This window comes from Felis catus, chromosome B4 (genome assembly GCF_018350175.1).
Source record: "Felis catus isolate Fca126 chromosome B4, F.catus_Fca126_mat1.0, whole genome shotgun sequence".
In the NCBI taxonomy this organism is placed as follows: Eukaryota; Metazoa; Chordata; class Mammalia; order Carnivora; family Felidae; genus Felis; species Felis catus.
Window position 1 is genome coordinate 25,983,689 of NC_058374.1, and position 25,841 is coordinate 26,009,529.

Genomic DNA, 25,841 nt, shown 5'->3' on the forward strand with positions numbered 1-25,841 from the left:
ACACACACACACACACACTCCAACAAACCAGGAAGAGAAGGAAACTTTTTCAACATAATGAAAGTCACACAGGAAAAACCCATAGCTCACATCATAACCAATGATGAAAGACTGAAAATTTTCCCTCCAAGATCAGGAACAACACAACTATGCCTGCTTTCACCACTTCTATTTGATATAGTACTGGAAGTCCTAGCCAGTTGGAATTCTTAAGTCCAATTAGGCAAGGAAAAGACATTTTAAAATCCAAATTGGAAAGGAATAAAAAATATTATCTCTGTTCACAAATGATATGATCTTATATGTAGAAAGCCTGAAATTCTACAGTAAACTGGTAGAACTAATACCTGAATTCAACAACATTGTAGGTTACAAAATCAGCATGCAAAAATCAGTTGAGTTTTAATACACTAATAATAAACAATATGAGATGGAAATTAAGAAAACAGTGCCAATTACAATAGCACCTAAAAGAATAAAATACTTACGAATTAATTTGGCCAAAGACTTGTATGCTGAAAACTAGCAAAACACTGCAAATAAATTAGACACAAATGAATGGAAAAATATCCTGTTCATAGATTGGAAGATTTAATATTGCTAAGATGTCAATACTACCCATAGTGATCTATAGATTCAATGTAATCCCGATCAAAATCTCAACAATTTTTGCAGAAATAAATAAATTCATCCTAAAATTCATATGGAATCTCAAGGGATCCTAAATCACCAAAATGATCCAGAAAAAGAAAAACAAAGTTGGATTCCTCAGACTTCTTGATTTCAAATTTACTACAAAATTATGGTAATTAAAAGAGCGTGGTACTGACATATAAACAGACATGTAGACCAATGGAATAGGATAGAGATCCAGATATAAACCCTTGGGTATTTTGTCAAATGATTTTTGACAAGGCTTCCAAGACTATTCAATGGGGAAAGGACAGTTTTTCAACAAATAGTATTGTGAAAACTGGATATACACATGCAAAAGAATGAAGTGGACCCTTACTTTCTAATACATTAAAAAAAATTAACTCAGAGGGGTGCCTGGGTAGCTCAGTCAGTTAAGCATCTGACTTCAGCTCAGGTCATGATCTTGTGGTTCGTGGATTGGAGCCTTGCATTGGGCTCTATGCTGACAGCTCAGAGCCTGGAGCCAGCTTCAGATTCTGTGTCTCCCTCTCTCTCTCTGCCCCTCTTCCACTTGCACTCTCTCTTTCTCTCTCTCAAAAATAAATAAATATTAAAAATCTTTTAAATTAACTCAGAATGGATTAAGGACCTAAATGTAAGACCTGAACTATAAAAATCCTAGAAGAGGGGCGCCTGGGTGGCACAGTCGGTTAAGCGTCCGACTTCAGCCAGGTCACGATCTCGCGGTCCGTGAGTTCGAGCCCCGCGTCGGGATCTGGGCTGATGGCTCGGAGCCTGGAGCCTGTTTCCGATTCTGTGTCTCCCTCTCTCTCTGCCCCTCCCCTGTTCATGCTCTGTCTCTCTCTGTCCCAAAAATAAATAAACGTTGAAAAAAAATTAAAAAAAAAAATCCTAGAAGAAAAGAATCCAAAGGACAATGAAGCTAAAGTTATGTGCATGCTGAATTAAGGTCTAGAGGCAGTATAATAAAAGTAATCCAGGCACAGGACCCAAATCTATTTCACTTCTTAAAAACAGGGTACACAAGGGCTTCCGATTCATGAAAGGATGCAGGAAAACGTTACTCCTAACTGCTCTCTATGGCTACTTCTTGTATGAAGCTTTGGGCCTTAGAGAGGGGTGTGACCTTGTGACTAGAAATATGGGTCCCAGTTAGATGTCTGCATCAGTGAATTTTGAGATGGCACAGTTTCTCTTTTTTTTAAGTTTATTTATTTTTTTTTTTTTTGAGAGAGATATAGAGAGCAAGCAGTTGAGGGGCAGAGAGAGAGGGAGACAGAATGCCAAGCATGTTCCACGCTACTGTCAGTGCAGAGCCTGATGCAGGGCTCGGACTCATGAACCATGAGATTATGATCTGAGCCAAAATGAAGAGTCAAGTTGGATGCTTAACTGACTGAGCCACTCAGGTGTCCTGAGATGGTACCGTTTCTGATGGCAACAAAGTACAGTGTGTGATCCTGGGAGTTCTTGGCTGAGGTGGACATAATGATAAGATCAATTTAATGGATGAGGTTATTAATTTAATAAAGTAACTGGTAATTAATAACTGGTAATTAATAACTAATTAATAATTAATTAATAACTGGTAATTAATAACTAATTAATAATTAATAATTAATAACTGGTAATTAATAACTCTACTTCCAAAATAAGATAGTTAAGTGGTTTCATAAATAGCTAGTTGTTGGCATGATTTTGTACATATCGGTTTAGAATAGGCTACACCTTTCGTTGTAACTTCCCATTTTGTGTATTACACAAAATGTTAATTCTACCCTTTCCTAGACTAGCAACCTGCGTTGCAGCAGTTTTCAGAGTAGGGTCTGAGAAGCAGGGCATATGGAACAGGAGAGCAATAGCAGAGCCAGAGAGGAATCCAGGTGAAAGCAACGGATTTGACCTTACATGGTGGTCCTTCTGGCTATAGTCTGAAGATAAGCTGTTTAATACCCTCACTACGGTTTTTGTGCTTCATGTCCCCACTTGAAAATCTGACGTGCAGAAAAAAAATACTTGTAATACATTTCATTTTAGTCTTTTAGGATTTTAGGAACTGAGGGCCAGATGAGTATACTTTGAACTATTTGGTGACTTAAAAATGACAGATGACCTCAAATAGGGAGGCAGAACACAAACACGGATTACATTTTAAAAGAGATTTTAGATTTTTAAAAAAACTGCATAGCCTCTTTGGCATATTGTTAGACAACTATACATTCTAGGGCCCAAACATGACCAAATCAAAGCTCATAAACCATGTTTATGGCAGTATTCTTAGTATGTAACTATACCCCTACACATGCCTTCTCCAGGTTCTCTTTGGCTTCCTGATTGGGCATGGGTCATTGGACGGCTGAAGTTAAACAGAGAGTGATGTCAAATTCCTGTCCTGTTTGATCAGCTGTGTCCTGTCACACCTGGAGTCAAGAAATTGGCCTCGTCCACACTCAGTGCTCAACATTCCTAGCTAAAATTGCCAAAGCATGTATTCCAACCTCACAGAAAGGAACTTTTTCTCTTCTCTTTTGAGGAAACATTCTGAAATGTCTCTGATTAGCTTCTCTGTTTAGAGGAGATCCTTAGGCCACTGTTTCAAAATCACTAGATTATTTTCTCCAAGATCAAAATTCAGAACCAGATGGTATCTTCTAAACAAGTGGCAAAATGAAGTTTAAAAAGTTACAAGGCCAAATGATCTCATGGATGTATTACTGATTTGGAAGACAAATTGAGTTTTCTTCCTAGTTCTATAATTGGCTTACTACACATTCAGAGTATTTATTCTAAAACGAGACTACCTGTTTCCTATCTAATTCCTAAGTGGTAGTTATGATATAAAATTTTAATATAAATTGCCTTATAAAAATACAAACATATTTAAGCTTTTAGTTTTTCTTACTAAAACTTTCTAAAATCAATGAAAAGAAACAGAATTAAGAAAATCAAGTACTATCTTGCAACAATAAAAAAAAAGAACAACAGAAAAATGCAATGATATTTTAAGAAAGAAAATGATTCTTATGCTGGGAAAAGACATGAAAGAGATTAGAAGCGATGTAATGATATATTTTTTATTTGAGTTTCTGTAGTTTTCAATACCTTATTGTTCATGGAGCACAAATTTCAGTTGACTTTCTGCAACAGAGTTTTGCCTCTTAAGAACAAAGAATTTAATGTATGGACTCTTGCCAGACTCAGCTGTTGCGTTCTTTACATTACAAGTTCGTAATACTGAACACCTGTTCAACCACTGTTTTTCTCCAAAAATGTGTTTGATCATTCAGCTTGAAAGGAACAGCTTTTCACTTCCATTTACAAATCTCTCACACTTTTCACAAAGTACTTAATTGTGTGCAACCATACTTGCAGTTCATGAAATTTACCAAATAAACATCACTGTAGACAGAGGTCATTAGGATCTCTATTCTTTTTAGCAATCTTAACTGGAAAAAAACAACAACAAACTTTCCTTAAGCCTAACACAAAAAACTCACCGTAAAGTGGTGCACTGTTAAATAAAGTTACTTAGAAAAATATGCAATGAGTTTTTTGTGATTAGTTCACTTTCAGTCAGCCTTCTGTTCTTCAGTTCTTGGTAGACTGAAGAACATTGGGTAGTTTTCTAACAGAAGATGCTTATTTTCTGTCTTATTCTTTCAAGTTTTGTATAGGAGCATAAAGCAGATTCATATTTCACATTCTGATTTTCCAATCATAGAAAGAATGGACAAATAGTTATTAAGCTTGCAAAACATATATTTTTCACTTGGCACATTTTCCTTATCACTCACAAGCTATCAAAAACTTTTATGTTGACCTTCTCAAAACAAAGGAAAATTTTATGCCTTCTAATTGAGACACTGGTCTACCAGTGAAAGTGTCAATCCTCCTTATTACAAAGATCTCACATTCCATTTGTTCTGTGCATCTAACAGCAACTATAATGCCACTACAATGCAAAATTACATGACGAATCTTTGTCTCAACGATCCCACAGTTCATTACCAAAGTCTCTGATTCTGGTACTTTGCTGCCTGGCTCACTCACTGATAGGTAGCTTTAAATATTCCTTTATAAGAAAAGATGCAATACATTCACTAGAACTAATTTTCACATCTCATTTTCTTAGCAGATAGATCTGAAAATGTGTTCTCATACACATGCTGTTAAAAATATAAAAAATGGATAACATCTGTTTTGAACAGTTGACATTTCACCACATCCATTCCACATGGACTCATACAGAGTGCACTTAGGTTTCATGATGCCTGACAGACAGCCGTGGCAGGGACCCTGAGGTTGCCATAACTTGTCTGGAGGCTTGGCTTATGCTTTCTTCCCATTTGTGTTGCTCTTAGCTATAATTGACAATGGCTTATTTCTGCAGCATTTCTGTCAGTGTTCTTAATCCAGACAAAGAAGTCCTTTATTTCAAAATGGTGCCAAATCCTATCATTCAGAAGTTAATAAGCCTAAATGACCTACAAAACATCTTATGCGAAAAAAATGTGGAAATCCTTTCTTACAAAATAAAAGGCAATTTTTCCTAGAAAGTGCAGTCATTAACTTACCTGAATGGGGGGAAGGAGGAGGGAAAAATGGACCAAAATATCTGGCAAGATATCTTCTAGTTCATTATTTTACTGCAAGCTGGATACCCAGCATTTTCAAAAAATGTTTCCTGCCTCTACTTTCCTTTAGAACTCACAATCTTATTAGAAAACCTAAAAACAACAGAATATCCAAACTGCTACTTGAAAATGCTAAATTGAATATAATCAAGTGGGATAAGTTTTCGAGGGTGACGTCAAATACAGGAGACCCTAAAAAAGTCCCAACTACACATAACTTCCTTGCATACAGACATTTACAAGTATCTTTACGCATAATATTTCAGCTAATCCAAAAAGGCAGTTGATTATAAAATGCACTATTATTTTTCATACCACCAAGGAAAACACTACCCTTTAACCTATGATGCAATGTGAATTATAAAACACTTCCCTGGGGTACTGTGTTTGAATTTCTCCCAATAGGTCAGAGGTAACTTTATTTTCTCTCTCTATGTGAAAGAACATTCTAGAAAGGCTCAATTGTTTTGTTTAACCTCATTCTCTATTTTAACACTGGAAACTTAATTGAGTAATGTTACACATTTTTGTTACGATGATATTAAAAAGGCATACAGAATGTAATGTGCACCCCCAAAGGGTTTGGCCAACAGTGCTAAATAATGTTGAATTAATGAAGTTATAGTGAAGATATGCCTAGAGATTAAATTAAATCATTGCTAACTTTTACTGTTATATTAATTATATTGATTTTAACCTTTAATTTTATTATATGCATGTATTGTCACAAAGCTCTTCAAGGCAAAATGAAAATTTAAATGTAAATGCTTAAGAAGTGTAAAGCCAGTCCAATTATTAATATTACAACATGTTCCTCTCAGGCATCATTTTATATGCAATGGCTGTCTTTCACACTTCAAGGAAGCCAATGGAAGTAATAGAAGATGTTGTACCTGCTTGGGTATAATACATGGATGAAACAGGGATAACAACTGATTCTGGGGTGCCTGGGTGGGTCAGTCAGTTAAGCAGCATTCCAAGTTACTTAACAAGTAAATTCCAGTTACTTAACATAAAATGTAATGCTAGTTTCAGGTCATGATTTTGCGGTTCCTGATAACATGAGCTCCACAACCACCTCTGTGCTGTCAGCATAGGGTCCACTTCAGGTCTTCTGTCCCCCTCTCTCTCTGCCCCTCCCCACCTCACACACACACATGAGCACTCTCTCCGTCTCTCAAAAAGAAACATAAAAAAACCCAAAACTGATTCAATCCTCAGGTTACTATGTCATAGATTAAAAATGGGATCAACACCAAAACAAAACTTTTTCTATTCTTGATTTGTGATTCATTTTTGACATAAGCATTGAAAAACCAAAGAGATCAACAATTAATGGATTTGAATTATTAAATTGGTTTAGCATGAAAAGGATTACTCAATAAAATATAAAACATTGTCGAAAACTTAGTAAAATAGATACAGCAAGACCCAAATGTCTTAGTGTGGCTTCTACTGTATTTCAGAAGTATAAATGCTTCAAAACTTGAAAATTTGATGATATGCATTTCATTTTCAATTCTTTTGTGACTTTTGAAAAGCACTTTTTTTGTGAATTTTTAATTTTTTAAAATGTTTATTTATTTTCGAGAAAGAGGGAGACAGAGTATGAGCAGGGTCTGAGCAGGGCAGGGGCAGAGAGAGAGAATGGGAGACACAGAATCCGAAGCAGGCTCCAGGCTCCGAGCTGTCAGTACAGAGCGCCATGCAGGGCTCCGACTCACCAATCATGAGAACATGGCCTGAGCCAGTCAGATGCCTAACCGACTGAGCCACCCAGGTGACCTATGAAAAGCACGTTTTTTTAAATTTTAACTTTTTAGTTTCTCTCACTGAAGATGGCAAATACTGATGGAAACAAAACGCTAAAGGTAGAATTTTACTTCAAAGTTTCTAAAACTTAGAGAAAGTTAAATAATGAAAATTTCAAGAGATTTTTAAAGTTTCTTTCTTTAAACATACTCTATTACTTAGAGCAGTTTTATGTTCATAGCAAAACTGAGCAAAAGGTACTGAGGTTTCCCATACCCTGTCCACGCACATGCACAGTGCCTCCCATTATCAACATAATCAATGGTACCCACCATAGATTTTTTTTAAATGTCTTTGGCACACCAAAGATATTTTTTAAATACCCCTCTAAAGCGGTATACTAAATGATATATTTTTTAAAGCTTGCAGTATCTACATTTTTGAAGTTCTCAAAGCTTAAAACAGCCCTAAGACTTTTGGGAAATCCCGTATTTTCTGGAGCAATTTTTCTGGGGCTTTTCTTCACAAAGGAACCGCCCAGAAAAATCTTCTTGGAAATGAAATGAAAACTGTATAGACTTGCTTGCTGATGTGGGTGGCAGCTGTATTGTGGTGGAACCACAGCACAGGATGTGGGGGCAGAACTGGGGTTCATATTGTACCTCTAGTTATGTGATCATGAGCAAGTTATTAAATACTCTGATGACTTTCTCCTCAGAAGCAAAAATAATTGGTTGCACAGTTAATTGAGATGATGTATGTGAAAGGCTATAGTTTACACATATAAATAATGATGGTTATGGTGAAAACAGTAGAATGACAGTCTAGTGTGAAAAGAGCTAAGTACTATGCAACCTGCTTTACAACATAAATCTGGATGAAGAGTTGAGAGTCCCAGAGGGAAACATCTCTAGGGATGACCGTGTTAACTAAAGTAGAAACTCTCTGGACAAATTCATCTATGGGGCCATACTACTTCTTTTTCTGTTTTTTGTTATCATCTATTTGTTTATTTTTGAAATGATTTTAAGTTTTTATTTAAATTCTAGTTACTTAACATACAATGTAATGTTAGTTTGAGGTGCAAATTATAGTGATTCAACACTTCCAAAATACAGCGATTCAGTGTTAAATTCCAGTTACTTAACATACAATGTAATGTTAGTTTCAGGTGCAAAATATAGTGATTCAACACCTGGTGCTCATACAGCAAGTGCTCTCCTCAATCCCCATCATATCATTTCATTTATTTATTTTTTATCCTGATAAGCGTACTCTTCAATCCCCATCCTCTATTTTCTCCATCCCCCCGCCCCATCCCCTTTTCGGTAATTATCAGTTTGTTCTGAAGTGTCTGTTTCTTGGTTTGTCTCTATTTTTACTTCGGTCATTTGTTTTATTTCTTAAATTCCAGTTATGAGTGAGATCATTGGCATCTGTCTTTCCCTGATTCACTTATTTCACTAAGCATTATACTGTCTAGCTCCATCCTTGTTGCAAATGGCAAGGTTTTATTCTTTTTATGGCTGAACAATATTACACTGTGTAAATCTACCACATTTTCTTTATCCATTCATCTATCGATAGACATTTGGTCTGTTTTCAATAGTTTGGCTATTGTAAATAGGGGTGCATGTATCCCTTTGAATTAATGTTTTTGTATTTTAAGGGAAAATACCTAGTAATCTCATTTCTGGATTTTAAGGTTGTTCTATTTTTAATTTTTTGAGGAACATTAATAAAGTTTTCCACAATGGCTGTACCAGTTTGCATTCCCACCCACAGTGCAAAAGGGTTCCTTTTTCTCCACATCCTCACCAGCAACTGCTGTTTCCTGTTTTTGATTTTAGTCATTCTGACAGGTATGAGGTGGTATCTGTTTATAGTTTTGATTTTCATTTCCCTGATGATGAGTGATGTTGAGCATCTTTTCGTGGATCTGTTGGCCATTTGTATGTCTTAGAGAAATGTCCATATCTTCTGCCCATTTTTTAAATGGATTATTTGGTTTTTGGGTATTGAGTTATATCAGTTCTTTATATATTTTAGATACTAAACCTTTATCAGAGATGCCATTTGCAAATATCTTCTCCCAGTTCATAGGTTGCCTTTAAGTTTTATTGATTGTTTCCTTCCTGTGCAGAAACTTTTTATTCTGATGGTCCCAATAGTTTATTTTTGCTTTTATTTCCCTTGCCTCAGGAGATATACCTAGAAAAATGTTGCTACAGCCAATGTCAGAGAGATTACTGCCTGTGCTCTCTTCAAGAACTTTTATGATTTCCTGTCTCACATTTGGTTCTTTAATCCATTTTGAATTTATATTTGTGTACGGTGAAAGTAAGTGGTCCAGTTTTCATTTTTTTGCTTGTGGCTATCCGGTTTTCCCAAAGCGATTCATTGAAGAGAGTGTCTTTTTCCCATTGGATATTCATTCCTCCCTTATCAAAGATTAATTGACCTTGTGTCCATGGGTTTATTTTTGGGTTTTCTGTTCTATTCCATTGATCTATGTGTCTATTTTAGTGCCAGTACCATAGTGTTTTAATTACTACCACTTTGTAATACAGCTTGAAATCTGGAATTTTGATACCTCTAGTTTTATTTTTCTTTTTCAAGATTGCTTTGACTGTTCAAGGTCTTTTGTGGTTCCATACAAATTTTAGGATTGTTCTAGCTCTGTGAAAAATGTGGTTGGTATTTTGATAGGGATTGCATTAAATGTGTAGACTGCTTTGGATACTATAGACATTTTAACAATATTTGTTCTTCCAACCCATAAGCATAGAATGTCTTTCCATTTCTTTGCATCATCTTGAATTTCTTTCATTAGCGTATTATAGTTTTCAGAGTACAGGTCTTTCACCTCTTTGGTTAAGTTTATTCCTAAATATTTTATTATGTTGTAAATGGGATTGTTTTCTTAATTTCACTTTCTGCTGCTTCATCATTAGTGCATAGGAATGCAACAGATTTCTGTACACAGATTTTGTATTCTGCGACCTTACTGAATTCATTTATCGGTTACAGTAATTTTTTGGTGGAGCCTTTAGAGTTTTCTATACAGTAACATCTCATCTGCAAGTAGTGAGGATTTTACTTCTCCCTAACATACTTGGATGCCTTTTATTCCTTTATGTTGTCTACTTGCTGTGGCTAGGACTTCCAGTACTATGTTGAATAAAAGTGGTGAGAGTGCACATCCTTGTCTTGTTCTGGACCTTAGTGGAAAAGTGCTCAGTGTTTCACCTTTGAGTATGATGTTGGCTGTGGGTTTTTCATATAAGGCCTTTATAATGTTGAGCCCTGTTCCCTTTAGACCTACTTTGCAGAGGGTTTGTATCATGAATGGATATGGTACTTTGTTGAATGCAAAAAAAGCATCTATTGAAATGATAATATGGTTTTTTCTTTTCTCTTATTCATGTGACATATCGTGGATCATTTTGCAAATATTAAACCATGCTTGCATCTCAAGAAAAAAATCCTACTTGATTGTGGTGAATGGTTTTTAAAAATTCATTGTTGGATTCAGTTTGCTAATATTTTATTGTGGATTTTGACATCTATATTCATAAGAGATATTGGCCTGTTGTTCTCTTTCTTTGTGGTGTCTCTTTTTGTGGGGCTATACTTTTTAACTATTTAATGGAAACTATGGATTAAGCCCTGGGAAACTATGCTCAGGTTTCTACCAGTGGATCAGAGGTAACTTTATTTTCTCTCTCTATGTGAAAAGACCATTTTAGAAAAGCTCTAACATTTTTTTTTGTTCACTAACCTCATTCTCCTTTAATATTGGAAATTTAATTGCATAAATAAATTTTGATATGGCCATACAACAAAATACTACACAGCCAAGAATTAGACAGGGGTATGAAAAGACATATATAGAGAACAAGAGAGATATTTGCAATCCATTGTTAAGGAAAAAACCCAATCTAACACTAAGTGATGGTTATCCCTGAGTACTGAAATTACAGGTAGTATTTTTCCTTTGCTTTTGTTTTTAATGAAAAAACATTTTTTTTTAAATTGTGGGAAAAAGCTCATAAAGCTCCTTGTATTTATTTACTTTCTATATTTTACATAGTAAGCATGTAACCATAGGTAATCATGTAAATCTTGAGGTTTATAGCTCTTTGCAGGGGTTGCCTTAAAAAAACAACCCTCCATTATTTGCATATCTCAGACTTGGGCTGTCCAAAACAACAGCCACTAGCTACATGTGGCTATTTAAATTTAAGCTAATTAAGGTTAATTTAAATGATTTAATGAAGTTAAATCTTAATATAATTAAAAACTCAGTTTCTCAGTCATACTAGTCACATTTCAAGTGCTCAATTACCACAGGCGGCTAATGCTTACCATATTTGAAGAGTACATTTTGATCATCATAGAAAGTTCTATTAGACAGTGGTCTTAAACCATGGTTTGATTGGTATATGTATAAATTATGAGATGCTATTTTTTTCAGTATTATAAATGTGCTTTCTTCCTTTTGCCTTTCTGAGCACATGGCCTCTTTCATACTCTACCCCTGAGGTATCCTTCTACCTTGGGAAGATGAATTTTGTTTTGTAAAGATGCAGGAAAGAGACCCATGTAATATTCATTCACTTTCTGATCCTAGAAAATAGGATTTTTCAAAAAGAAAAAAGGCTTGCAAATCAGGCTATTTTCTTGAGGAAAGATGTTCTAAATTTCCTTCTTTCTCATTTCAAGGGCCAAAACCAGTATACTACACCAACAGTCTTCAAAATTTTTGCTCACAAATCCAAATACATTTTTGAAAACATATGTATCCTCCTCATCTATTTCAAATTGATATCTAAAAATGTTCATCATAAATTTAATCATAGAAGATATGTTGTCTTACATATATGCCATCAAAATTTTGACTCTGAATATTTAGTTAATTTACTTTATGGATATATCTTCTGTATTACCTAATCAGAAAACCAGTCTTCATTGTTGAAATAATCAGCCAAATTTTACTTATTGTCAATTAGGAAAAGTCTGACTTCATTTTTTTAAAATTCACATAAGGGTATTAATTCAGATTCTTTTGATATTTTTCTCACTTCTGAATTCAGTGATGATGCTTTATAAGATTAAGGAATAGTGAGCGCTTTCCTTCCTTCCTTGCTTCATGCTTTCCTTCCCTTCCCTCTTCCTTCCCTTCCCTTCTCCTTCCCTTCTCCTTCCCTTCCCTCTCCTCCTTCTTCCCTTCCATATCTGCTACACACACATCCTCTCCCTCCCTCTCATACCTTTCCTATACTAATCATTCCTTTAGGTGTCTTCTAAACTTCATACTGTCTCCTTCTCTTAACAGCTAAACTTCTAGAAAGAACTATTAATTATCTTTACATCTATTTCTCCCCTTATTTCTTACCCCACTGCCATTTGACTTAAATTCTCTGTTCTCAATTAAAATGTCTATGAACAATGATCACTTATTTTTTCATATTTTTTCATAATTGTTTTGGTTTTCAAAGGTAAATAACCTCCTAGGGGCAAATGATATTATTGAACATGCTCCCCCCTTTCTTGAATTTGTTTCCTTTTTTGGCTTTCTTGTCACCCTCTCTTTTTTTTTTAATGTTTATTCATTTTTGAAAGACAGGGACAGAGCACAAGCAGGGGTAGGGCGGAGAGAAAGGGGGACACAGAATCGGAAGCAGGCTCCAGACTCTGAGCTGTCAGCACAGAGCCCGACGAGGGGCTCGAACTCACGAACCGTGAGATCATGACCTGAGCCAAAGTCGGACGCTCAACCGACTGAGCCACCCAGGCGCCCCAACCCTCTCTTGATTATTACCTATCACTCCTTAGTCTTCTTCTATGACTCCTCTTCATCATTACCCTTCTTCCCTTATTCCACACCCTCTGCCTGTCCTCTACCCTTCAGACTTCAGCTACCTCTGGTATGTTGATGATTCTCACATATCCATCCATCTCTGGTCCTGAGTTTTCTCCAGACACCCAGATTCATACACTCAAGTGACTGGCTATCTCTATCTAGATGAAAACAAATCTACCATCTTTTCCTCAAATCATGTTCTCATGTTTTTAAAGTTACTAGTTCTTAGTTGACAAAGTTAAAATATAAAAACAAACAAAAAACCCCTCAAACTCTCTCTTGATCTCCTTCTCGCAGCCAACATCCAATCATACACCAATTTCTGATTCTACTTCACAATTATTTCTTATATTGACTCTTTCTGTTTGCCCACATTGGCACTGTGTTAGGTCAGATTCTAACTGCTTTCACCTGAACCACTGCAATAGCCTAATTAGTCACCCACTCATATTTTCTAATTAACCAATATGCTCACATCACTTCCTTGTTTAAAATTCTTCAAATGTTCATGTTACCTAAATGATAATGCATACAGAAGAGTGTAGTTATTGGTAAGAGTAGTGAACCAATTGGGGCTCCTGGGTGGCTCAGTTGGTTAAGTGTCTGACTTTGGCTCAGGTCATGATCTCACAGGTTGTGAGTTTGAGCTCCGCGTCGGGCTCTGTGCTGAAGGCTTAGAGTCTGGAGCCTGCTTTGGATTCTGTGTCTCCCTCTCTCTCTCTGCCTCTCCCCCACTTGTACTCTGTCTGTCTTTCTCTCTCAAAAATAAACATTAAAAAAAAAAAGAGTAGTGAACAAGCAGAGATGGTGCGTTTGTTTTCTATCAGGAGTGATAAGATGGGGGCCGAGGTGTCCTCTTCTTAAGAAAAATTCAAAGACACTAAGGTAGTAGCAGTAGAGAATGTGCAGAGGGCAGGTAAGATTCAACAGAGGTGAACAAGTAGGAACTCTTTACGGAGGCTTGGATCCAGTCTAGGCCCTGGGGCCAAGGGCTAAAAGACAAACATGTTGGGTTGTGTCTGACTATGGTTCAGTTTAGGTTGCTAGCACAGGAGACCAGTCAGATATTCAGGACAGATATCCTGGACAGGGGGTGCCTGGCTGGCTCAGTTGGTTGAGCATCTGACTCTTGGCTTCGAGCCTTGCATTGGGCTCCACACTGACAGTGCAGAGCCGGTTTGGGATACTCTCCCTTTCTCACTGCCTCTCCCCTGCTCTCACTTTTTCTTAAAAAAAAAAAATCCTAGGCAGGAATAATAAAAATTAAAATATTAAAATGTCTCTTACAGAATGTCTTCGTCTTTTTACAGCTAGCGATAGATAAATAGGCAGATTTGGAGTTAAAAATCCACAAGAATAAAGGACACAATTTACACATAATAATAGCACTATGTTCATTTTGTATCTATATACACAATGGCATCTCATCGATGAAACAAAATTAAACTGTATATTTAAATAAGATTTTATTTTTGATGATGATTGAGAATGAACCAGTATCTGTAACATCCTTCTCCAGGAAAAGTAAAGACCTTTATTATGTGTTTACCTATTACTTTACACTATGTATCATGTTTTTGGAATCATCTGGTAGTTTAAATTCAGATTGTTACTGTGATTATACTGTCTGCTTTTATTTTACTTTATGTCATTTCTTTATTTTAAAGAAATTCTTTTTTAAAAACTTTATAAAATTTGAAAGCCATATTATCAACACAAATTTATATTTAACTCAATTCCAGTGAGTTATTTGCTTATTATTGTTTCTATAACTAATGTTATTCTCCTTCTTAGAGTCTTTTGTTTTGCTGGAAGATAGTCTACAGTTTTTTATTTTTATTTTTTCAGAGAAGGTTTATGGAGAATAAGCGTCCTGAGTCTTGACATTTCTAAAAGAAAAATGTCTTTATTCTGTTCTTACTCCACACTCACCTGAATGCTAGTTTTTATAGGATATAGAATTCCAGGATAAAAATACCTTCCTCTAAAGACAGTAGAGGATTTGTTCCATTTTCTTTTACAATTTATTGTGAACAATTTTGAGTCTAATACTGGTGTGATCCTTATTCTTATATAATTTTTTCCTTTCCTCTAATTTCTGGAAACACCGTATTTGAATTTGTGTCTAGGTATAGATAGTTCTCTTTGTATTTTCTGCTTGGCACTAAGTGCATCTTCTCAAACTGAAGACTAGAATCTTTCTTCAACTCCTCGATTTACAGATGCTTCCCTTTTTTTTATGATGATTTTTTCTACCCTTCCATGGCTCTCTTTCCTTTCATGTATTTTCTTGTGCTATTTTCTTCTTACTTTTACTTTACATTATTATTTAGTAGACTTAAACTTGCAGATAACTACTCAGTCATACCTAATATTTGTCTCTTCTATTAAATTTATTGTTTTCTCAAATGTTTTTAATTTCCAAAAGCCTTTGTTAATCTATAAATGTATCTTTTTTTTTTTTTTTTTAGTAACAGCCTTTTTAGGTATAGTATTTATTCCCCTTGGGTCATTCTGAGGATCTAAATTTTTTGCTCATTCTGAGGATATAAATTTTTTAAATTTCATGTTATAGTCTGTTCCTTACATTATCTCTGTTTCCTCTGAAGTTAACTCTGCTTTTTAGTACTGGCTTGTCTTAAGTACCATTAGTCTTCCTTAAATATTTGGTGATCCTTAGTTGTTCACATTTATAAGTGAAGGACTGGGCTGATTAGCTCAGGTAACTGATAAGGATATCCTTCAAAGATAGGTAGTGGTATTTCCTCAGTAGGTTCTTCCTTGCTCCTTAAACAGTATTTAAATTCTGCATTTAAAATTTTTCTTTGGACCTTATAGAATAGGAATTACATTGTGTATCTACTTCTGAAACTTGGGGGTTTTTTTGTGCAATATGTTTATGAGGTGTGCTGATATTGATGAATCCATTACTGAAATACATTCCTTTTCTACTGCTGCTCTGTATGATACAGTATGACCATAGTATCATCCTGTTGTCCATTTTCCTGTAGGTTGACACTTGAGGTGTTCTTATTTTTATGTCCTTGCTATAAAAAAAATAGTTCTATTGACCAGTTTGTAACAGGTCTCCTTCTATTATTAGTACACACCACAATTCACTTTTTACAAAAGATTGTTGCTAGTCACAAATATTTAGGATGATATTCAGAGTCACGTTAGATTTATTACAGGAATAAAATCCTTTAGATAAAAATGTTCAACAGAGAAAAACATCTCTAGCAACCAGGAACTGAAAAGGCAATCTCCAAATCTATAGAAAAAAATTTAAGATAATAGAAATAGGCTGAAAAGGGATCTTTAAAGAAAATAATAAAATTTACAAATGAAGAGCTAAAAGACTTCAGAAACTTTCAGTCTTTTTTTTTTTTTTTTGTCTTGTAAAAATTTTATTTTTGGGCTTTATATCCAGTATTTACTGACAGCTAAGAAAAGTGGAATTCATGAAATTATTTGACTTTTTCAAGGTAACAAAGAACTTAGTGATCTTTCACTGTCATATTTCAGGCTATATAAATAAGATAGAAGCAATTTTATGCTTCTTAAAGTAGCAGGTAAACACAGGCAATTTTCTTATCACCCAAGAGATAAGAACAGTCAACTTTTCTTCCCCTTGATTTTACCTGGGGTACCTTTTTCTTTTTCTTTGTTAACGTTTATTTATTTTTGAGAGAGAGACAGAGTGGGGGAGGAGCAGAGAGAGAGGGAGACAAAGAATTTGAAGCAGCTCCAAGCTCTGAGTGGTCAGCACAGCGCCCGATGCGGGGCTCGAACCCACAAGCTGTGAGATCATGACCTGAGCTGAAGTCAGACACTTAACCTGAGCCACCCAGTGCACCTGGGGTACCTGTTTCAATTGCACCAGCCAGGCAGAAGTTGGTAAGCACTGCCACCTAAGCCTACTTTGATTTGGCATTTAAAAACTAACCAGGAAAAGGCATTGCTCGTATGCCACAAACATTCAGCACTTTTCTACCAGATAAGTTGGACCAAAATTAAGTTGAAAGTAACTAGTGACCTGCGATGACATTATTCAATACAGTATTAGATATTTTAGAATGGGCTGATTTGCAGTCTGTTCTTACCTTAGTGTTTTGGATGCAGGGACAGAGGGCCCATGCTGCACTGGCCTTCACTTCCGGGTGAGGATTCTTCAGGAGGGACCACAACAAACGAACTCCATCTAAGCGATCAATTATCCTATTTGTGAAGCCAAAAACAGAAGCATAAATTTTAATTAATATCTGAAAATGAAAACTTAAATGGCCTTTCTATCCACACAACTCTACTTTTCTCCTTTTAACATTTTGCTTAGATTTTTTTCCCTAAAAGTTTAACAATAGCAGGAATATAACATGCTGCTGAACTGTCAGTGTGGATTTCGGTTTTAAATTCATGACACAGAAAGCAAGCTCCATGATAATTATGATTCACATAAACTCAAAATCAAGCCATGTAATTTTTTAATTAGCAGTACACAGACTGTTACCTAAATGTCAAAATACTGGTTTCTTTCATATAGTAACATCTATATACTTTCCAAAACAAATATTTATGCCTCAAAACTGTGAAGTTACCTTTTTTATTTGGTCTATGTTTAATTGACTTACCTTACCGTATGACATACTTTAAACTCCTCCAGTCCTAATCTAGCATTAGGAATTAAAATCATTACACCACAGTGCACCCTTTGTTAGGCACGGATAACACGTAACTTGTTTTCCATGTGGTTCCTTCCCAGCAAGACTAACATTGCAGACTGTGTTATAATTACTTAAACACACTGTAATCAAAATATCTTCATGACTAGCTGAAAAATGAATTATCATCAGAGTCATCTCTACACCATCTGTCTTCTGTTTATATATCAATCAGTCCAGGGAGCATAACCTTGCATTAAGGTCCATTGAGTACTTGCAGTTGAGAAGGTGGCCAAACAAAACTTAATATCCTCGACAAACATGGCTTTGTTCGGAAAGATACGTTAAACTCAATGCAGATGAAAAAAGGTAAAAAAACATCAAAACTCCTTTGATTTTTAATCTCAAGTTGAGTTAAACACATGTAGTATTTAGCCCCAGACAGAATAAATACTACCAGCTTAGAATGCCATTCAAATTCTTTTTTGAAAGTTGACATAAAGACGACTACATTTCTTGATTATCTGAGATGAGTTTGCCAGGGGGAAAAATGTATCACTCCAAAGGGTCCAAGTATGAGATCAGTTTTGCATAACCTTATAAAATAATTGTTAATGCAAGTAGCTTATAGTAAGACATAAATTGTCTCCTTAGAGAATGACTTGTAGTAAGAAAAATGCACATTGAGAAAGTATTTTAACACAAAGTTTAACTTCAGCTTTCTAAACCTAAAGCTTTCTGTCAATAGCTGTCAGTTTTCTGCTGACGGAAAAAGTTTGATTTCTCAACTGATGGAAAATGTAAAGAGACTGAGCACTTCACAATGAAAGATTTACTTTACAAAGTTAAACAATCTTACTGCTTTACATATACCACTGAAAGCATAATTGTTGCTGATCCTTGGGTCTCTGTATTTATTCACATGCAATTTCTCAATGAACGATAGGTCTGTCCTGCCCTCTTGTAAATGTAGCAGTAAAACTTGCATTAGTAATATTTAACTGTACAGTGCTGGACATAACTTGACATACAGCACAAGTCATTTGCATGACACACCTTTCCAGGTTTTTTTTTAATGTTTATTTATTTTTGAGAGAGAGCTCATGGAGCAGGGGACGGGCAGAGAGGGAGGGAGACAGAGGGTCCGAAGCAGGCTCTGTAATGACAGTGACAGCAGAGAGCCTGATGTGCGGCTTGAACTCACTGTGAGATCATGACCTGAGTCGAAGTCGGATGCCCAACTGACTGAGCACCCCATGCATCCCCAGGTTTTCTTAAAGGAGGGATTCAGTGTGGGCCCCCCAGGCAAAATTTCACAATTAACTATTAAAATTCACTATTAATTGTAAAGCTAGATCTATTGTCCCCAACCATTACCTGAAGCCTTAGGCAACTCAGTGGCTGCGTAGTTGTAAGGGCTGAGGATTGTGACCCCATTAACTGATGCCTTAAAAGACTCAGCACAGCACAGAATAATAACCTTAGATGAGGAAAACATGATTGAATCACATTTGTAAATATAGGAGCTAACAAAGTCAGGGGGTAGCAAACTTCGGGGTTTAACTTTGTCCTTTCCATTTTCCTTATTCTCTGTTTCAAGTTATTTACTGATGACTTTTACTTCACGATAACCCAAGTATCTGCCCCTTACGTCCCTGCTCCTCCTGCCAACACCCTAATTCTGGTCTTTACCACCTCACATCAGGATGGCTATTGTAGTTGCACCCTTGATTTGGGGGCTTCAATTTCTCTCAGGTCCATCCAGCCTATAAATTCCTCTGACATTAATCTTCCTAAGGGAGCTTCTGGAGCTTCTGTAATAGCTCCTGGAGAGCAGGGCCCCAGGGATATTCATTCTGTCCATCACACCACCTAGCATATTCAATAAATGTGTGTACTCCCAGGAGAAACTTTGCAATGGTTTCCTATTGCCCGTATGGTAGTAAAATCTTGATTCCTCACCAAAACCACTAAGATACCTAGGAATAAACCTAACTAAAGAGGTGAAAGGCCTATACTCTGAAAACTATAGAACACTTATGAAAGAAACTGAAGAGGACACAAAAAAATGAACAAGCATTCCATGTTCATGGACTGGAAGAACATAGTCAAAATGTGCATACTACCCAAAGCAATCTACACATTTAATGCAATCCCTATCAAAATACCACCAGCATCTTTCACAGAGCTAGAACAAACAATCCTAAAATTTGTATAGAACCACAAAAGACCCTGAATTGCCAAAGCAGCCCTGAAAAAGAAAAACAAAACTGGAGGCATCAGGATTCCAGACTTCAAGCTATATTACAAAGCTATACTCATCAGACAGTATGGTACTGGAACAAAAACAGACACATAGATCAATAGAACAGAATAGAGAACCCAGAAATGGACCCACAACTATGTGGTCAACTAATCTTTTTTTTTTTTTTAATTTTTTTTAACGTTTATTTATTTTTGAGACAGAGAGAGACAGAGCATGAATGGGGGAGGGTCAGAGAGAGAGGGAGACACAGAATCTGAAACAGGCTCCAGGCTCTGAGCGGTCAGCACAGAGCCCGACACGGGGCTCAAACTCATGGACCATGAGATCATGACCTGAGCTGAAGTCGGATGTTTAACCGACTGAGCCACCCAGGCGCCCCTGTGGTCAACTAATCTTGACAAAGCAGGAAAGAATATCCAATGCAAAAAAGACAGTCTCTTCAACAAATGGTGCTAGGAAAACTAGATGGAGACATGCAGAAGACTGAAACTGGACCACTCTTATATCATATACAAAAAAAATTCAAAATGGATGAAAGACCTAAATGTGATACAGGAAACCATCAAAATCCTAGAGGAGAATGCAGGCAGCAACATCTCTGACCTTGGCCACAGTAATTCTTACTAGACATGTGACCAAAGGCAAGGGAAACAAAAGCAAACATGAACTATTGGGACCTCAAGATAAAAAGCTTCTGCACAGCAAAGTAAACAATCAACAAAAGTAAAAGGTAGCCTACCAAGGGAAAATATATTTGCAAGGTGACATATGTGATGAAGGGTTGGTATCCAAACTCTCTAAAGAACTGATCAAACTCAACACCCAAAAAGCAAATAGCCCAGTTAAGAAATAGGCTGAAGACATGAACAGACACTTTTGCAGATAAGATATCCAGATGGCCAAAAGACACATGAAAAGATGCTCAACATCACTCATTATCAGGAAAAAAACCAAATCAAAACCATGATGGGATACCACCTGTTAGGATGGCTAAAATTAACAACACAAGAAACAACATTTGTTGGCAAGGATGTGGAGAAAGGGGAATCCTCTTGCACTGCTGGTGGGAATGCAAACTGGTACAGCCACTCTGGAGAAGAGTACGGAGGTTCCTCAAGAAACTAAAAATAGAACTGCCCTATGATCCAGAAATTGCACTACTAGGTATTTAACCAAAGAATACAGAAATATAGATTTGAAGGGGTATATGCACCCCAATGTTTATAGCAGCATTATCTACAATAGCCAAACTATGTAGAGAGCCCAAATGTTCATCAACTGATGAAAGGATAAAGAAGATGTACCCCCCCACACACACACACTGGAATATTATTCAGCCATCAAAAAGAATATCTTACTATTTGTAATGACGTGGATAGAGCTAAAATGTATTATGCTAAGCGAAGTAAGTAAATCAGAGAAAGACAAATACCCTATGATTTCACTAATATTTGGAATTTAAGAAATAAAACAGATGAACATATGGGGGGAAGGGGAGAGGAGAGAGGGAAACAAACCACAAGAAACTCTTAATGATAGAGAAAAAACAGGGTTGATGAGGGGAGGTGGGTGGCAGATGGGCTAAATGGGTGATGGGTACTAAGGAGGGCACTTGATGTGATGAGCACTGAGTGTTTATATAAGTAATGAATCACTGAATTCTATACCTGAAACCAGTATTGCACTGTATGTTAACTAAATAAAATTTAATTAAAAAAAAACCCCTGACTCCTGAACTCAGTCTTTAACATTTCCAATGAGCTGATTTATTCCTCCCAATTCCCTATATTCAGGCATTTGCTCATAAACTCTTGGGCCATCTACTAAACACTAAGTGCTCAGCATACAGAAGTAACAGATACAGTTAATTCTCATTACATGGGGTATTTATGTTCTATAAAGTCACTAAAAACGGGAGATTAGTAAATACTGAACCACTGGTCTTGGGGGAAACACAAAATTTTCTTCCTGACAGCGTTTGGTCAGAACATATTTATCAACAGATCAATCTATAACCATGTTTTATGTGTGTGTCTATGTAAAGCACCTTATTTAATATATACTGTTGATTCATTAACACTGGACCCACCTATGGCCAGCAGCACTGCAGTTCATCCTGAGCAATTCCTACCTAACACATATTTTGTCTGTAAGGCACATCACAACCTTCTTGCACTTGGGAACATCAGACTGGATAGCTCTTCAGCACTCTGCTTAGGGGCCATTTGAAACAGCAAAATAACCGACTCAAAACACAGAAGTGTGAAAATGTGGCACTATACAGGCTGTAAAAAAGGACACTTGTTTATAGTATGAAAGCTGAAACAAGAAGGCAGAGCCTGGCTTTGTTCAGCATCAGCTGGACAGCTGCATGAGGTGACTCAGATTTTTCCCTGCTCTGCACATGCGAAAGGGCTGTTAAGTATTGCTTTGGGCGTTACAAATAAATTTCAGCAGGGATATGAACTCACAAATATAGCATCTGCAAATTTTGAGGATTGTAACTGTCCTTCAGGAAAGTACGGTCTAATGAGAGAGATAAAGAAACCATTATAATCAATTATAATAAATGCTACAATACATGTGTGCATGGGGTTCCATATGAACACAAAGGGGAGACAATAGTTTACTCACAGGCTATAGAAATGTTCTCAGCTATAAGCCTTTCCCTATGCCATCCCCATCTTTTGCTGTAATAACCCATCTTCTAAGGTCTAAAACAAAACCTCTCCCACAAATGCTCTGGCTTCTCCCTCCTTAAGCCTCTTTTGAGTTTTGCTCTCCCCCATTCTGGTATTCATGACACAGTGCTTTGCCTTGTAGTGATGTGTCTATACTTCCCTCCCCATTATTATAATTATTGTGTAATTTCCTTGACAGCAGGAATCATGCACTGTGCTTCAGGCATACTTACCACAGCCAGTGAAATATTGGTCAAATGGACCTGAAACAAGACAGTCTATGTGCAACGAATCAAAAATCTCTCCCAACACAAATACATTCATTTTTAACCTCATTCTTGCAAAGTACCTGTCCAAGTTCTAAATCTAACCTCCAGAGTAAGTTTTCATTTGAAATTGACTTCAGTTGAAAGTACATTTTCATAGAATTTCTTTATAACTTTATTGTTTTTTTGCATATACAATGGTGGTCTTATAGGTAGCATTAATTTACACCACTGTCCATTGCGATGGTTCTATATCCTTTTGTATAGTTTTTAAATCTCATTAGCATCTTGCTCTGATTCATTTCTAGTAGTATGTAAACTCTTCCCATTTTTGTTATCAATTGAATTTTACATTAATTCTTTGACATTATAAACACAAAACTGACTTGTGTTTTCAAAATCTTCAACTTCACGGGGTGCCTGGCTGGCTCAGTTGGGAGAGCACCGAGCTCTTGATCTCAGGGTCTTGAGTTTAAGCCTCATGTTGGGTATAGAGCTCACTTAAGTAAATAAATAACTATCTGTAAAAAAAAAAATAATGATTTAAAAAAAAAACAAAATTGGGGCGCCTGGGTGGCGCAGTCGGTTAAGCGTCCGACTTCAGCCAGGTCACGATCTCACGGTCCGTGAGTTCGAGCCCCGCGTCAGGCTCTGGGCTGATGGCTCAGAGCCTGGAGCCTGTTTCCGATTCTGTGTCTCCCTCTCTCTCTGCCCCTCCCCCGTTCATGCTCTCTCTGTCCCAAAAATAAATAAACGTTGAAAAAAAAATTAAAAAAAAAAAACCAAAATCTTCAACTTCATCATAGAAGTCAAACTGTGTGGCTGGCAGAAAAACAGTTCTAGAAAGATGAAAGATGAATACATATTCATATTCTGGCTATTAAATCCAAACAAGCCAAAAATTATGTAGCTGCTTGTTACGTTTCTTAATTTTGCTGTTGTTGTTGTTGTTATCATAACATTTGCTAAGACTGTTAAGAAGTCTGGCTGGCTTGCCCGCCCATTGAGGACACATATATGAACAAAAGTGAAGAGTCTGTGCCCACATGGTAGGCAATGCCAAGGTTGTAGAGTTTCTTTCTGACAATGCCAATGAAACTAGTTTGAAACCATAATTTTTCATGATTTCTAAAAATTTCACAATTTTCACTGAAAATTACACTGATAAATACTAATACATGACAACGACTTCTGCTAAATGTGGTTAGCCTAAGGAGAACACAATATTCTTATACCACATGAAAGGATGCAACTGAAATCCATAGGTTTTGAAACCAACTTGGCAATAATAAAAATGGAAACATGAAAAGGATGACAGAATTAAATAACCCTGTGAAAAGCTGTAATTAGAAAAGAACTGTACTCTTCTCTACAGATTCTCAGGGTTTTTATATCTCTATTATTTGAAAAATTCTATGTGAGATCAAATTTGAAGAAAAGTAGTGAATGTGACAGCTCCAGGAAAGGGTATGTCCCAGAACTTCTTGGCCCTGGTAATACAGGATGATAGTCTACCCTTTTATAGTTGTGTAAACAATATGATCAGAAAAGTTCTAGAAACATCTTCTTAGAAAAAAAATAATTCTTACAGTAAATATCAAGAGAGTGCCTGCAGGTGCCTGGCAATTTTTGAGGCATGGGGGAATTTTCCACCTTGAAAGCCAACAAAGCCCTGCTCTATGGAGCTAATATTCTTTTGGGAAAACACACACAATAGAAAAGAAATAATCTGCATATTGTGTGAAATGTTGAAAAGTGACTGGAGAAAAATGAAACAGACAGGTGTGGTGGGATGGAAGTGGAGGGTGCAAGGAGAGTGTCCATGTGATAGTGACATGTGGCAGCAACCCTGTGGTGGTGAGGGAAGCTGGGATGGGGCTATGGGAAGGGTATTCTGGTACCTGGTGCAGTCCCTGGCTTGGAGAACTAGTCATTTTCAGTAAACATTAAATGAATGTTACTCAGTCATCATTACATTAATCAGATATTAGTGTTGGATCCTAGAGAACATCTACTTCAACACTTGTACTACACAATGAGAAAACAGAAGTAGAGTGCCTAACCAACTCAGTAAATGTTGGTTGTATAAGCAAATAAGACATAATTTTTCTTTCTTCTCTGTAAAAAAATGCACATGATCTAGATGACTTCATTAAAAACAGCTGAGGAGGGGCGCCTGGGTGGCTCAGTCAGTTAAGCGTCTGACTTCAGCTCAGGTCATGATCTCATGGTCTGTGAGTTCGAGCCCTGTGTCGGGCTCTGTGCTGACTGCTCAGAGCCTGGAGCCTGTTTCGGATTCTGTGTGTCTCTCTCTCTGACCCTCCCCCGTTCATGCTCTGTCTCTCTCTGTCTCAAAAATAAATAAACGTTAAAAAAATTTTTAAAACAGCTGAGGTATGGTTTGCTCAAAACAGCAAAATGGACCAACGCAAATGTTAGTATTTATGGTCACCACAATGACAAGACACCTATTCCCCTCACTACCCCTTCTGTTTTATAATCTACCTTTTAAACTCAGTATATGTAATGGAAACTCTAAGTCAATGAATATGGATTTATACTAATCATTTTTAATGACTAGATAGTATTGCTGTATTGATGCACCATAATATATTTAACTGTCCTTTACTAATTGAAGTTAGGTTCTTTCTGGTTTTGCATAATAATGGAATAGAAGTAACATTGCAAAGGCCATCCCTGCATCCTTTTGCAATGCACTGCTTATCAGCTAAGGACAAAAATACTGAGAAATGGAACTGCTCAGTAAAGATTCTATATAATTTTTTTAAATTTTTTTAACGTTTATTCATTTTTGAGACAGAGAGAGAGAGACACAGCATGAATAGGGGAAGGTCAGAGAGAGAGAGGGAGACACAGAATTGGAAACAGGCTCCAGGCTCTGAGCTGTCAGCACAGAGCCGGACGCGGGGCTCGAACTCACGGACCGCGAGATCATGACCTGAGCCGAAGTCGGACGCCCAACCGACTGAGCCACCCAGGCGCCCCTATATATTTTAATTTTTAATACATAAAAGACTGTTCTCCATAAAAGTTATGTCAA

The 25,841-nt window shown here is 36.6% G+C and overlaps 1 protein-coding gene across 9 annotated transcripts in view; it reads right to left on the bottom strand.

Annotated features, from left to right (window-relative positions):
* ODAD2 (outer dynein arm docking complex subunit 2) overlaps positions 1-25,841 on the bottom strand; it is a 179,211-nt gene that overhangs the window by 65,614 nt on the left and 87,756 nt on the right. For all 9 annotated transcript variants that reach the window (XM_023256476.2, XM_023256475.2, XM_023256477.2 and 6 more), the window contains one exon: positions 17,013-17,127. In XM_023256476.2, the coding sequence (XP_023112244.2) occupies positions 17,013-17,127 (115 nt within the window). The remainder of the gene's footprint in view (positions 1-17,012; positions 17,128-25,841) is intronic.